The following is a 12608-nucleotide window of genomic DNA, read 5'->3' as shown; positions in this document are numbered from 1 at the left end:
TCTAACCTTAAGGCCCGGTTTTCCATTTTCGCCTGTAGGTCCCTTTAAAAAGGCAAAATGGAGACAAAGACACTTTTAATATCATATTTAATACAAACATAAATATAGATGCATACACATTGACAATGGGTATGAACAACTGATAATGCTTCTATTTTGCATTATCGCTTAATTTATTATTGCTAAATGTAATATGACATTTTTATTATACACATTCTTACCTTCAGATAATCACAATTGGGAATGTGATGAGGCCTCATGTCTTCCTCTCTGTCTATCTCGCCCATCCTCTCTCTCTCCATTTTCTCTCTTTGCCTTTCCCATTCCATTCTTTGCCTCTGTAACTGTCTCTCCCTCTCTTCCTTTTCCTCTTGATCCATCTCTCTCTCTCGTTCTATTTCTCTTTCCAGTTCTTCCGTTCTTTCTCGTTCCAGCTCCACCCTTTCTCTCTCCATCTCTAATCTCTCTCTCTCCCTTTCCATCTCAAAGTCTTCCTCGGTTTCCTCGCTCCCTGTTTCATCATCACCATCACCTGAACCATATTCTCTGTTTTCAGTCACTGTATCCTCTTCTTTCATATCCCCTTGTCTCTCATCCTTTTTCTCTCTGTTCTTAAGATAGACATCTGCCTCTCCCTCTCCGTAAGTCTCTGTCACAGGTTCAGTTTCTTTGTTTTTTTGCTTCTTTTCCTACAAGAGTGACAAAAAAAAAAGAAGAGTAAAACGGGATGGGGTTTTGTGTTAGGACAATGGATTTTTTCATGATAACTAGAGACTATTGATTAAAATAGGAATAAATGTACAATCAAGATGATTGTCTGACATCTTTAGGAACATGGTTTTAGTGTGAGATTTAAACTCACTTTCGGCTTCCTTTTTCTCCTCGCACCAGATGTTGACCGCTAAAACAAGAAGATATCATTTAACTTTCTTTCTGAAAATCCGAAGTGACATTATCCAAACATAGCCTAACTACTAAATAGGACAATGTAATTCCATTCAAGTTCAATCACCTTGTGCCCTTGCTTGTAACGCCCTTGTCCTCCTGCTGTTCCAGGCATGTAGGCCTACAGAAGAAGGAACGATTTGAGCTTCCTTTTTTATATTATTTAACAAAATAAGCCTCCTTGTTTAATGAGGAAATACAAATTGGAAAACTAAAGGTGGACATAAATTGTAGGAATGTCTTACCACGGGATCGGGCCAGGGGGCGCTCCTTCTCATTTTAGACCTTGCCTCTGCCAGGCCACTATTTTTGGACAAGTTCCCCTGTTCATATCCAAACAGCATCATCATGAAAATATGTAATATCCTCTCTCTTTTTCTCTCTGATGCACACTAAACATATTCTTTGAATGTCTGGCAGTGCTTATAGTCTGTAAAACTCTAAATATTTTCCCAAAAAACTTTCAGTGGTTGTTGAGTTTTATTGGATGTTTGTTGAGTAAGTTGTATGGGCAGTGTTAGCTAGAAATACATTATTTTTACTTCCATGTAATACAATTGTAATGATTGTGATTCTGAGTTGCTCTGGTAACCACTCCTACAAGGTTTTTAAAATAATTGACTCAAAAGTCTACTTGCATAACATAAACTCAACATAAATCTTTATTTCATGTTCATATATTTGATGAGGGTCTGTGTGCAGGTTAATATACAACATGTACGGAGTTATTCCTTATGAAACCTTTCATTTTTAAAAGGACACACAGCACACAAAGAAGACTCAGTAGGGATGAACGCATTTACTGACAGACATGCACAAGCTGAAAAACTATAAAGTAAAACAATATGTCAGAGAATTTCACCAGTGAAAACAGGTAGCAGGTGACACTCTCAAATGTAAAAGAAACAAAATATAATCTTTTTCAGTCTTATCAATAAATAAGGCACTGATGAACAAATCTATACTAAAGGAAGGGATTTAAGGAACCATTCATGACTGTTATATGAGCTAAATGTATAATTTAGCTTCTAGATTTGCTCATTACTTGTAAAACAGCACATTATATTTTAATAGAGTTGGTTTTTCCTCAGACTGTGCAGGTCGTTGCTCTCAATCTATCGAGGGCAGCGCAGCGCTCTGAACGCTAGTCGTGGTGATGGCAGCGTGGGGCGGATGACATCATCATTGTGCGATGGGAAAAGAGGCTCTCCCAAAGTAATGCCGGCCAGTCAGCTCCTCCCCCTCTTTTACCCTTCACAGTTTCTACACACTTGAATGTCTCTCTTACAGAGTTTAGAGGAGCTCCTGTGTTAAAGAAATAAATATATTAAAGAAAACCTATTCACTGCAGCTGATCTGTAAGTGAGACTATAAAGAGTGTTTCATGTGTCATTCTGCATTCCACGTGCGCAAACCACTATCTAGAGAAAGCTACAAACGCAGTGCATGCCGGGATGCTAAACTGTTATTTGTCTTGAAATATACACTGTATACTTATATACCGAAGTCGGTTGTTTAAAGTCTATTTAGCACTGGTGAAATTCACTGATGGAGAAACGAACAGGTCATTTTATTCTGTACTGACTGATTATTTTATCATGCGAAATAAACAAAGAAATTAAAGACCTGTGGATTGCACAAAATAAATGCTAATTCAATCACTCAAGAGACGGATTTATGGATATGAGCAACAACGCCCACCACTTTCAAAGCTTGTTAGTTCATGCTAAAACAAGCGCCGCATGCGAGAGTTTGAGGATATCAGTGCATGAGTTGTGCAAAACAAAGAGGTCACCCTTCAAGCAAGCAGGAACCAGAAAAATAGCCATTCACAGTCCTATTCTTACCTCCTCTTCAGTTTGTTTTGTATTTAACACTGGCAATAGTCTAGATTCAGTTGGCTTCTGTAAAACAGACACATAAGTTAATGTGTTATGTGGATGAACTTGTTGATATAATACATTAAGAATGAGAAGCACCTGTTCTGTGACTCTGGGTGAGATCAGAGCACTCGCTGTTGTTGTTAAAACACTCTGAAACATATTTCAGTTTTAGATCTAAGCAGTGTTATTAAAAGTAAATTTCCAAATTATATTAGAACACTATTTCTTACCGGTGTAATTTCCTCTGGATATTGTGCTAGTGAAAGCGCTTCCATCTCTCCCTGTGTGAATTTTGACTTTTTAAGCAACATACACTCATAAAAATAAAGGTGCTTAAAAGGTTCTTCGCAGCGATGCCATAGAAGAACCATTTTTGGTTTCACAAAGAACCATCCAGTCAAAGGTTCTTTAAATAAGCATCTCTTTCTTGCCTTTTCATAATCTACAGAACCTTTTTTGCAACGAAGAACCTTTTGTAAAAGACTAAGACTAAAGGTTCTTTATGGAACCATTTAAACAAAAATGGTTCTTCTTAGGCAACAAAGCACCTTTACTTTTAAGAGTGTAAAACACATTTTTTTTGTGTTAAACCATTTATCAGCTAATAAATCTGACATCAAAAAATGACATCAGTCAACAGAAAGGCTCTTACCTCATTTTCTTGTGTATATAAAGCTGTTGTCGAGATTTTCAGCTAAGGACAAAAGCAAAATAATATAAATAAAAACACTGTTAACACATTAAAATACTGTTCAAATAAGCTAAGTGACTGTGATCTACTGATTTCATTGTGACAATATGCATAGGGTAGGTCGAGCATCCTGGCGTTCAAAAGGATTATGAGCGAACAACATGTTGGCCATTGACATTAGAGAAAATTGTAAATTTAGTGTTAATAAAGCTCACCTCCTCTGTATTCTCCTGCTCTTCAGCGGTAAACAGGTCTTCTGTGGGCATCTCATCCTGACATTACACAGATAAAGCAACATAAACATACATACACAACAAGTGTTTGAATCTTCATTTTCATTACGTATATGCACGTAAATATGACGCAATTGGGCTCTCAAGTGCATGTGGCTCTGACCTGTCCACCTTCAAGGTGTCTTGCTGTACATTAGATCATAAACTTACTGTACCTCATACTCAGCACTATATTCTTCATCATATGATGCCTCCTCAACGTCCTCTTCCATGTCGTCTTGGTCTCGCTGTAATGCAATGTACAGTAATATAAACATATAGAACAATCTATGAATGGAAATAAAAATATAGAAATTTAAGTTTAAGAGTAAGAAATACTTAACTACAATAATATCGATAATCAAGAATTAGGGAGTGAAAATGAAATTTTGTGAAATTTGTTACGAAATATTTATTAAAACCGTTATGCAGATGATTAAGGGCAAACGTGCATTGTATTAATGTTCCACTTTAATGTAAATATTCATACGTCATTTAGGGTTTATTTTAATCAAATGTTTAGACATATTTAGGCATATCTAAAATCTCTGCTGAGATAAGTCAGGTGTTATAGAAATGATCAGCATTAGTTATTGTGAAGGTTAAGTGCGATTGGTTAAATAAAACATTTACCAAACGCTTCCTTTGCCGTTTTTGCCGTCCTTTGTTTCCTTTGCCCTGGTTGAGAGTTTAGCAGTTGAGAATCAACAGAATTTATGATTTTCAATTAACATTAAGTTCGTTGTAGATGTCACCGTAAATTGATCAGATTTAGTATTATTTATGTCTAGTTAGTTTACAGTTACAGTCTTAACACTGTTTGGATATATTTTTTGTAAATGATCATTTAAAGCAGAGATTATAAGAGCTAATGCATTTACTTAAGTTTACCTTTAGCCGAGCTAGATCTCTCATACCTTTCCTTTTTCTCTGCCTTTCTTCTTTTCTCCAGAAGCCTTCGTTCCTGTGTCGTCAAGGCTGTGTAAAACTGTCTCCGTACCTACCTCTACTTTACCAGAAGCCACCTTCAAGCAAACAATGTTTAAATACACAAAGACATGGTAAAACATTGTAAATGTTATTGACCTTTCTCTATATAGATCTGCTGGGGTAGGAAACCAAACTAAAAAGCGTACCCTCTCGGAGGACGTGTTGGAATGGGAAATTTTGGAAGATGTGACATCATGAAAGTTGTTCTCAACTGGTGCGGTTTCCTCATTCCGTGGCAGTTTGTCTTTTATTTTGCTCAGGTTAGTCTTACTGTGGGTGGTATAGAGAAGGGTAGGAGTGACATCTATTTCAACCACTGGTTCCTTAAGAACAAAAAAAAAAAACATGTTTAATACACAGCTCTCTGGAACACCGACGTACATTTCAGGTTAAAGAATTTAGTATACCAATTGAAATTAAATATCAAAAATGTATCAATAACAACTAACTTAAAAATGGATGTTTACTTACGGGACTGGGTTCAGGCATCTGCCCCTCGTCCAGATCAGACTCTTCTGTGCTCACATCCACAGCAGGCAAAGATTCATGAGCTTGACTGTACTTTACTGAGCTCTGTGGGTTAGAGAAAGCTTCAATAACGCGGGTGGGCTTAATAAATGTGACATTATGGCTAAGGGTGAGAATTTTATAGACGGTCAACATGAATTATTTCTGACTAGAAATCAGAGTGTTTGTATAGTGTGATGGATATATGGCAATAAGCATCTCATTAGAGGTGTGTTGTAATGTGTGAATGTCGCTCACAGTGTATTCGGTGATGATGTTGGAATCTGATTCCTGTCGCTCTCCTTTCACTCTCCTGGTGGTGCTGATGTCATGAAGAAGCTCCTCCATGCCGTCTTGCAGCAGTCTGTCAATCAAAGCCTTCAGCAGCGATAGCTGGGCAATGCAAGAGCAATGATCAGCATTCAGAAATATATTAGAAATCACATACATTATCAGTACTTGACAGCTAAAATGAAGTAATGTTTGCTCTGGGTAACAAACCCATCATCTTCACTTTACAAGAACATGACTCATCAGATGGCATTACAATCCCTAAAAATGGATCGACTTCAAGACTTTGGTAAAATGGGTTTCCTTTGTCATACTACAATTATCCTGGCTGTAAAATATTTTGTTTAATCCATTACAACGATAAAATATGAAGCAAGTAAACTATACAGTTTCCGTTACTAAAGCAATTTTTATATTAACATTAATATCAACAATATAATCTCTAGTTCATTCTGTCAGATAGTAGTTAATGTCTATTACACTAGACTGTTTTGCTACATATTTCAAAATACGCCTTTTGAATTTGTACTTGTTCAACTTTTTTTAACATAAATTTGATAACATCACAAAAAGCAAACTGTTTAAAATAAAATAAAGGCCTCCGTACACTTACTTTAATGCCATATGAATCAAACAAAGCTTCCATGTCCTGAAAAAGAACATTAAAATATATTACAATACATACATACACATTTGTTTTGTAAAGTAAATTATGCTAGTCAGTAACCATACAGACCTTTATTTCCACAGCTCTCCCGGGTGGGCCAGCGTCCCCCTATTAAATAAAACAATGTCCAACATCATTTCTATTAAAACATAAATGTGTGATAACTTCTGTATGCAGGAGATGCAGAAAGGTATAATACCTTATCTCCATTCATACCCCTCTCTCCTTTCTCTCCCTGCCAACCAAAGCAGAAGAATCAGCCGTTGGCTAAGAAATATGTTTCATTACTTTCAAAGACTCTTGGCAATAAAAATCATACCTTCATTCCAGGTGGACCCTACACACACACGCACGCACACGCACACACACACACACACACACACACACGTGAGATGATCTTAAATAAAATCCTTTATAAGAACATTTTCTTACATCTGTACAAAATCAAGGTCTCCAAATATGGTCATTTACGTATATGTTTAGTAAAGTATTTAATTACCAAATAATCTATTTCTTATAGGGACACACTCACCATTGGTCCAGGGGGTCCCATTGGTATGGGAAACACCTTTTTTATGTCTTCTATCGACATACCCTGAGACCAGATACAAAAATAATTAATCAAGAGCCAAGCATCTACTTAAAGAGAGTCTAAGCTTACGCATACCTCTTGGAGCACAAGGGGAGGACCTGGCAAGCCTGGGGATCCGGGGTCTCCTTTTTTACCTTCATTTCCCTAAAGCAGTAACATCATATAAACAATACTAAACATATCGAAACCATTTACTCAACTAAACTCTATGTAATATTATAATAAAAAAACTACATCAATTGAAAAAAAGATGTTGATTTTAGAATGTCTTACATTTGCACCAGGTTCACCTTTTTCACCCTATGAATTGAAAAATAAGTCATTTCAGCCAGTGATTCTTGAAATATTCATTTTGAATATAATGGAATAGTAGTTCACATCTGTTGTACTGCTTACCTTTTCCGCTTCATCGCCCTTCAGTCCTTGTTCCCCCTAACGAAAACAGTTCAGTTCAGTTCAGTTCAGATGCATTCAAAGGCAAAACTAAATACTACACCTACATCTTTTCCAGCTACCCCTCGCTTTCCATCCACACCAGGTTTACCCTGTGAGACAGAATGTAAACAAATGTAAACAGAGTAAACTTATGCTACAAAACTCAGGATCTTTAGTGAGTGACAATGCTGTAATTGACAGACTTTTACATGACATACATGTAAAAGAAATTACTCACAGGTGTTCCAGGTAAACCAGGCATACCAGTAATCCCAGCTCGTCCAGCATCCCCCTTCTCTCCCTTCTAATCAATCAAACACACTCAAATACTGAAAAACTCTCAGCCACTCTCTGTTATAATAACAAACTGTCCTACAAGAACAAAAGATGACCTTCTACAAAGTGAACATAAATTGCATATTGGATTTTTACACAACCAAAAGGTTCCTGTAGAATCATCAGCAGACATTGTGTTTTATGACACACTTCAATATTACACCCCTGTCGTAAACCCTGTAATTCAGTTAATGTCACTGAGATTTTACCATATGCTTGAGTAAGACTGCTTGTTATAAGCATCAGAATAAATTGTATTACTCACCGACCCAGGGTCTCCTTTCTGTGCTGGTTCACCCTGCATACACAGACAGTAAATCATACTTGTAAAATCACACACGAGGATGCATCAGAAACAGGAAATAGTCCAACCTTGGATCCAGGCTGTCCTGGTAGACCATCCAGACCATCTCGTCCTGTACCAGATCCCAACTGGAATAGAAAGAAAAACACAACGTACAGTATTCGTTTCTTCATGTGTAAAACTTTCAAACTACACCTGTAAAACAATGATAGGCGGACATAAGTTAGTCACTCACTAGTGAATTCCCTGGTGGTCCGGGTTTGCCTTCAGGACCCTGAGGGATAACAAAAGCAAAAGTTACACATGAAATCCATTTAGCTTTAATTAGTCCATATTGAAGAAAATGTGGAAGTGTCACTTACAGGTTGTCCACTTTGGCCTGGGAGCCCTGGCTCACCTGGTTCACCCTTAAAAAAATGAAACGCACACAAAACTGAGGCTCCCATAATGTTTTCATGTAACCTGACATCTTTTCTGAATAGTCTAGTCGCACCTTAATAGCCCTTGTAAGGATGGTATTGTCCGACATGGCAAACTAGGGAGAAAGATGTGTAAGAATTTCCATACACAGAGGAAATACAGTATATATTAAAAGCAAAAACATGTAAAAAGCTAAAAATGCACAGAACTTTGAACGGTGTATCCCTTGACACAACAAAATGTCAGTTTTGTGACAAGCATGTGAATGTGTTACAGAGGTAAATATTTTTTGTGTTCACCGGTTGGTTACAGTGCCAAGTTAGGACACTCAGCACACTTACCGGAGAACTTCCTGGTGGTCCTGGCTTTCCCTGCAAAGAAACAGATTTGAAAACTATTGTACTGATCTGAAAAGCCCTCTCTATTGACTTATTTTTTTCAGCGTGACAACGCAGAGTATGACTTCTAGCCTAATTAAATATTGAATTTATGTAGCAAAATATTAACTCAGCACTATGTCCAATAATATCGAAAATGCATAATCATAACAGCACAGCATACCGGCTCACCCTTGTCTCCTTTGTGTCCCTCAGAACCCTGAAAAATGTAATATCAAAGATATTAGAAATGTCCCAAATTATGCTACACTTTTAATATATAAAAAAATGAGCATCACTCAAACATTTTCACGTGTTATTTAATAATGTTTATGTTTAAATGTAGGCCTATATAAAGATGCGAAAAACAGGAGGCCGCTCACCGGTAACCCTGATTTTCCAGGTTCTCCTTTCTCACCAGTGTCCCCTGGTCGTCCTGGAAGACCGAGAGGGCCCTGAGAGTGAAGATAAAAAGATTTACGAGTGTTTCAGATTGTATGCTTTCAGCTACAAACAAACTAATGTTTCTATGGAACAAAGATAGTATGATTTTAAGGATGAATCTCCAAAGTTGAAGATTTTACATAGTAAAGCATATGATACATCAGATGACGAATGCATGGCTAAAATGTTAAAAGACAAATACAGTTCAGAGACAGACAATACCCTAGTTCCTCTATCTCCGGGCTCTCCTGGTGAACCAGGCTCCCCCTGTAACAAAAACAGTCATGTAACCCATATATGTGGCCTATATATTGGGGGGCTCATTTTTATGGTTTCAATCAAATCTGTCAAAACTTCTGTGAGGGGTATATACCCGTCACTGTGAGGGGTATATGTGGTGTCAGCCTATAGTAAATAAAATACGCTCAATAAAAAGGGAAGGTAATATTAAGTTACAATGAAACAGGACATAAGTACAAACATAATTCTGGGAAGGTATGAATCTCTTTATATTTTTTTATTCTTACCCTCGATCCCATCTCCCCTTTTGTTCCTGGCAAGCCCTGTAATCCATCAAAGCATAAATTTTAATTAAATATCTATGAAGCACTAATTACAAAGCAAACAATGGCAGATCCATGATAACACATCTGAATTAAAGCAATAGTTCACCTTCAAAATGAAAATTCTGGCATCATTTAGTCACCCTCCTGCCGTTTCATACCTTTATGACTTTCTTTCTTCCACAGAAAACAAAAGATGATATTTTAAAAAATTATGGTAATAGAACATGACAGCCCCCCCTTCGCTTCTATTCTAACCAATGCAAGTGAATGGGGGGCTGTTCAACGGTTCAACATTCTTCAAAATATCTTCTTTCGTGTTCTGCGGAAGAAAAAGTCATACAGGTTTGAAATGAGAAGAGGACGAGTAAATGACAGAATATTCATTTTGAAAGTGAACTGCTCCTTTAATGACATCAAAATTAATTGCTCTGATATATTTACAGCAATGATGCAAAAAGCCACGCGCGCACTCACACACACACACACACACACACACACCTCTTGTATCAGTTGCTCTGGGCTCTCGATTTACTTACATCTTTACCTCTTAGTCCTGGAGATCCAGAGTTGCCAGGGAAAGCCGTTTCCCCCTTGTCTCCTTTGGAACCATCGTTGCCCTGGACACAATCGAAGAAAGTGATCAAATTAATTTCAATAATTCAGTGTTTGAATAAGATATTTTAGGGTAACCCTGCAGTCTTACAGAATTTCAAAGGTGTATTTATTAATAAGATTGTTAATTTGATGAAAATAAAGTGAATTTACTTACTTTAGGTCCTGGTTTTCCTGATAATCCAACATTTCCCTGTTTGCAAATGTGTATAAACACAGATAGGAATAAATAAATAGAAAGACTCAAATATCAATTCGCCAAAAATATTTAATGCGCTAATGTGTTTAACATGAATTATTTTGATTTTGATTTATATTTATCCAAATTACAAGACTACACAATTTCCTAGTTCTTGGTGGTAATGTTGTGCAGCCTTATTGTCTATATGGGTGTATTACCTGACGAACACCTGAGAGGTTCAACAAATCCTAAACCTTTATCTTCGCCTTCCAGAATCTATAGAACCTTTATATAATACCTTTCTCCACAATAAACCCGATGAGCACTTACTCTTTCTCCACTCTCTCCTTTAGGGCCAGGTTGACCAGGGATTCCAAACCCAGGGTTGCCCTTAAAAAAAGAAACACAATAGAGCAGTACATTAGGATTGAAACAATAAAATCAGTCAACTGCACTTTCACAAACGTACACTTACCTTTTCACCTTTATCTCCGTGCTCTCCTTTAGTCCCTTGAGATCCAGGTGGCCCGACAGGACCGACGTCACCCTTTAACACCAAGCACAGGGACAAAACTTTTAACATTCAAAAGCATAGAGTATTAAACCAGACATGGCATCACAGATTTTGATCTAAGTCAAATAATTTCATGGTAACGCCCCGTGCAACTAAGAATGCTCCCTATATACTTGAAAGTCACAAAAATCTCAAAAAAGTTGGTGAAAGTTACAGTAACATGTTCAAAATCAACATCAAAAGCAACATCTCTTCCGAGGTTTGAGTTAGTTTAACTCAAAAATATTAGTCAAAAAAACGAGTTCCAGTTGAGTTAACTAACTTAAATAAACTCAAGATTTTAAGGCAGCCAGGTATCTTTTTTATTACAGTGTTCTTATCCCGTTGTTGGTTTGGCGGAGCCGCACTGAAGCCAACTTGGCATTCATGCTTTTCTTCTTATGCTCAATTTTGTTTCATTTAGTTTTGTCGCTTCATAACTTGTAATGAAATGCGCCAATCACAGTAGCCCTGCAGTGTTTTGGGACTTGAAACAAGACTTGGTCATCTATAAAACTGTCTTTTTTCTGTGTTCACTGACAAGCAGACCAGAGGGAAGTCTTGGTTTTAACGAAATGCTCATGGCACTAATTAACCATGTGTAAAGTTGTCCAAAAGCTCTACGCGCTGCTTGTTTTCAAGGAGAACCCTAAAGGAATTAACTGTCAGACTTGATTCGTGAACCCAGAAAACAACTACACACTGCATGTAGTCCGTGTCGCCAAAGACGATGTAGCTGGTGCTATCACGTGAAGTCTCCTTAAAAGTTTCTATTTCTGAAGATTGAAATTGATTCTCGAACGTCTTACCCTCGCGCCCTTCTTCCCCGGAGGACCGAGAATCTGTGAATTGTGAGGGGAAATACAGTATAAGCAATAGTCTATTCTTAGGTGAAACTGCAACGTGTTAGATCAGAGTTTGAGGCATAATGGGACATCTGTTTTACCCCTTTCGCTGGGTCACCGGGAGCGCCACGCTGCCCCTATGAATCATACATAATAGGTATTAAGATATGCAACTGACACACACCAGTCACACAATACAACCACACACTTGTAAAATTTGCAAATAAAGACATGAAAGTATATTTAAGCCAAAATTAAGTGGACACCCAAATATGACACAAAGTCTTAGTTCCAAAGTATTAGGAACATGTTTCGTGCCATCCTATGACCTTGCAACCCACAGACTCTGCAATTTGATTCAATAGCTGAAATAGTCAAACCCGGTCACTCGAAAATGGTGTCCATATAGTTTTGGCAGCAGTGGTGTGATAAAGATATCAAACTTGAATTAAAAAGATTTTAGTCACCTCATCTCCCTTTGTTCCAACAGCTCCAGGTAAGCCCTAAAATTTCAATAAAAATCAAAGTAATCTCTCCTTCTAATCATCACCAAAACGATCAAATTAGTATTCAACCAATATGAATGACCTAAGGTGCTTTGAGTCAGAGGGGTTTCTCTTTCACAGGGCCTCTTTAGAGGTCTTCGAGCATCGGTGGAGCTCCAGACCAAACGTTTCATCGCGCTTTAGTGTTTCGG

The 12608-nt window shown here is 37.4% G+C and overlaps 1 protein-coding gene across 1 annotated transcript in view; it reads right to left on the bottom strand.

Moving 5' to 3' along the window:
* The window catches only part of col7a1l (collagen type VII alpha 1-like), a gene marked incomplete at both ends in the record, with an annotated part of 47110 nt that overhangs the window by 7803 nt on the left and 26699 nt on the right, over positions 1-12608 (bottom strand). Inside the window, 37 exons of the mRNA XM_079454386.1 lie at positions 7-42; positions 222-689; positions 3481-3522; positions 3735-3791; positions 3968-4039; positions 4425-4469; positions 4709-4816; positions 4928-5104; positions 5253-5354; positions 5547-5681; positions 6193-6228; positions 6316-6354; positions 6446-6481; positions 6566-6583; positions 6779-6841; positions 6914-6982; positions 7112-7138; positions 7235-7270; positions 7339-7383; positions 7512-7577; positions 7875-7907; positions 7982-8041; positions 8149-8187; positions 8276-8320; positions 8407-8448; positions 8675-8704; positions 8895-8930; positions 9094-9165; positions 9377-9421; positions 9682-9717; positions 10257-10337; positions 10490-10525; positions 10844-10903; positions 10989-11060; positions 11876-11908; positions 12013-12048; positions 12379-12414. Of these exons, the coding sequence (XP_079310512.1) occupies positions 7-42; positions 222-689; positions 3481-3522; positions 3735-3791; positions 3968-4039; positions 4425-4469; positions 4709-4816; positions 4928-5104; positions 5253-5354; positions 5547-5681; positions 6193-6228; positions 6316-6354; positions 6446-6481; positions 6566-6583; positions 6779-6841; positions 6914-6982; positions 7112-7138; positions 7235-7270; positions 7339-7383; positions 7512-7577; positions 7875-7907; positions 7982-8041; positions 8149-8187; positions 8276-8320; positions 8407-8448; positions 8675-8704; positions 8895-8930; positions 9094-9165; positions 9377-9421; positions 9682-9717; positions 10257-10337; positions 10490-10525; positions 10844-10903; positions 10989-11060; positions 11876-11908; positions 12013-12048; positions 12379-12414 (2469 nt within the window). The remainder of the gene's footprint in view (positions 1-6; positions 43-221; positions 690-3480; positions 3523-3734; positions 3792-3967; positions 4040-4424; positions 4470-4708; positions 4817-4927; positions 5105-5252; positions 5355-5546; positions 5682-6192; positions 6229-6315; positions 6355-6445; positions 6482-6565; positions 6584-6778; positions 6842-6913; positions 6983-7111; positions 7139-7234; positions 7271-7338; positions 7384-7511; positions 7578-7874; positions 7908-7981; positions 8042-8148; positions 8188-8275; positions 8321-8406; positions 8449-8674; positions 8705-8894; positions 8931-9093; positions 9166-9376; positions 9422-9681; positions 9718-10256; positions 10338-10489; positions 10526-10843; positions 10904-10988; positions 11061-11875; positions 11909-12012; positions 12049-12378; positions 12415-12608) is intronic.

Source organism: Barbatula barbatula, assembly GCF_947034865.1.
Source record: "Barbatula barbatula genome assembly, chromosome: 4".
Classification (NCBI taxonomy): Eukaryota; Metazoa; Chordata; class Actinopteri; order Cypriniformes; family Nemacheilidae; genus Barbatula; species Barbatula barbatula.
This window is presented reverse-complemented; position numbering and strand designations above follow the sequence as displayed.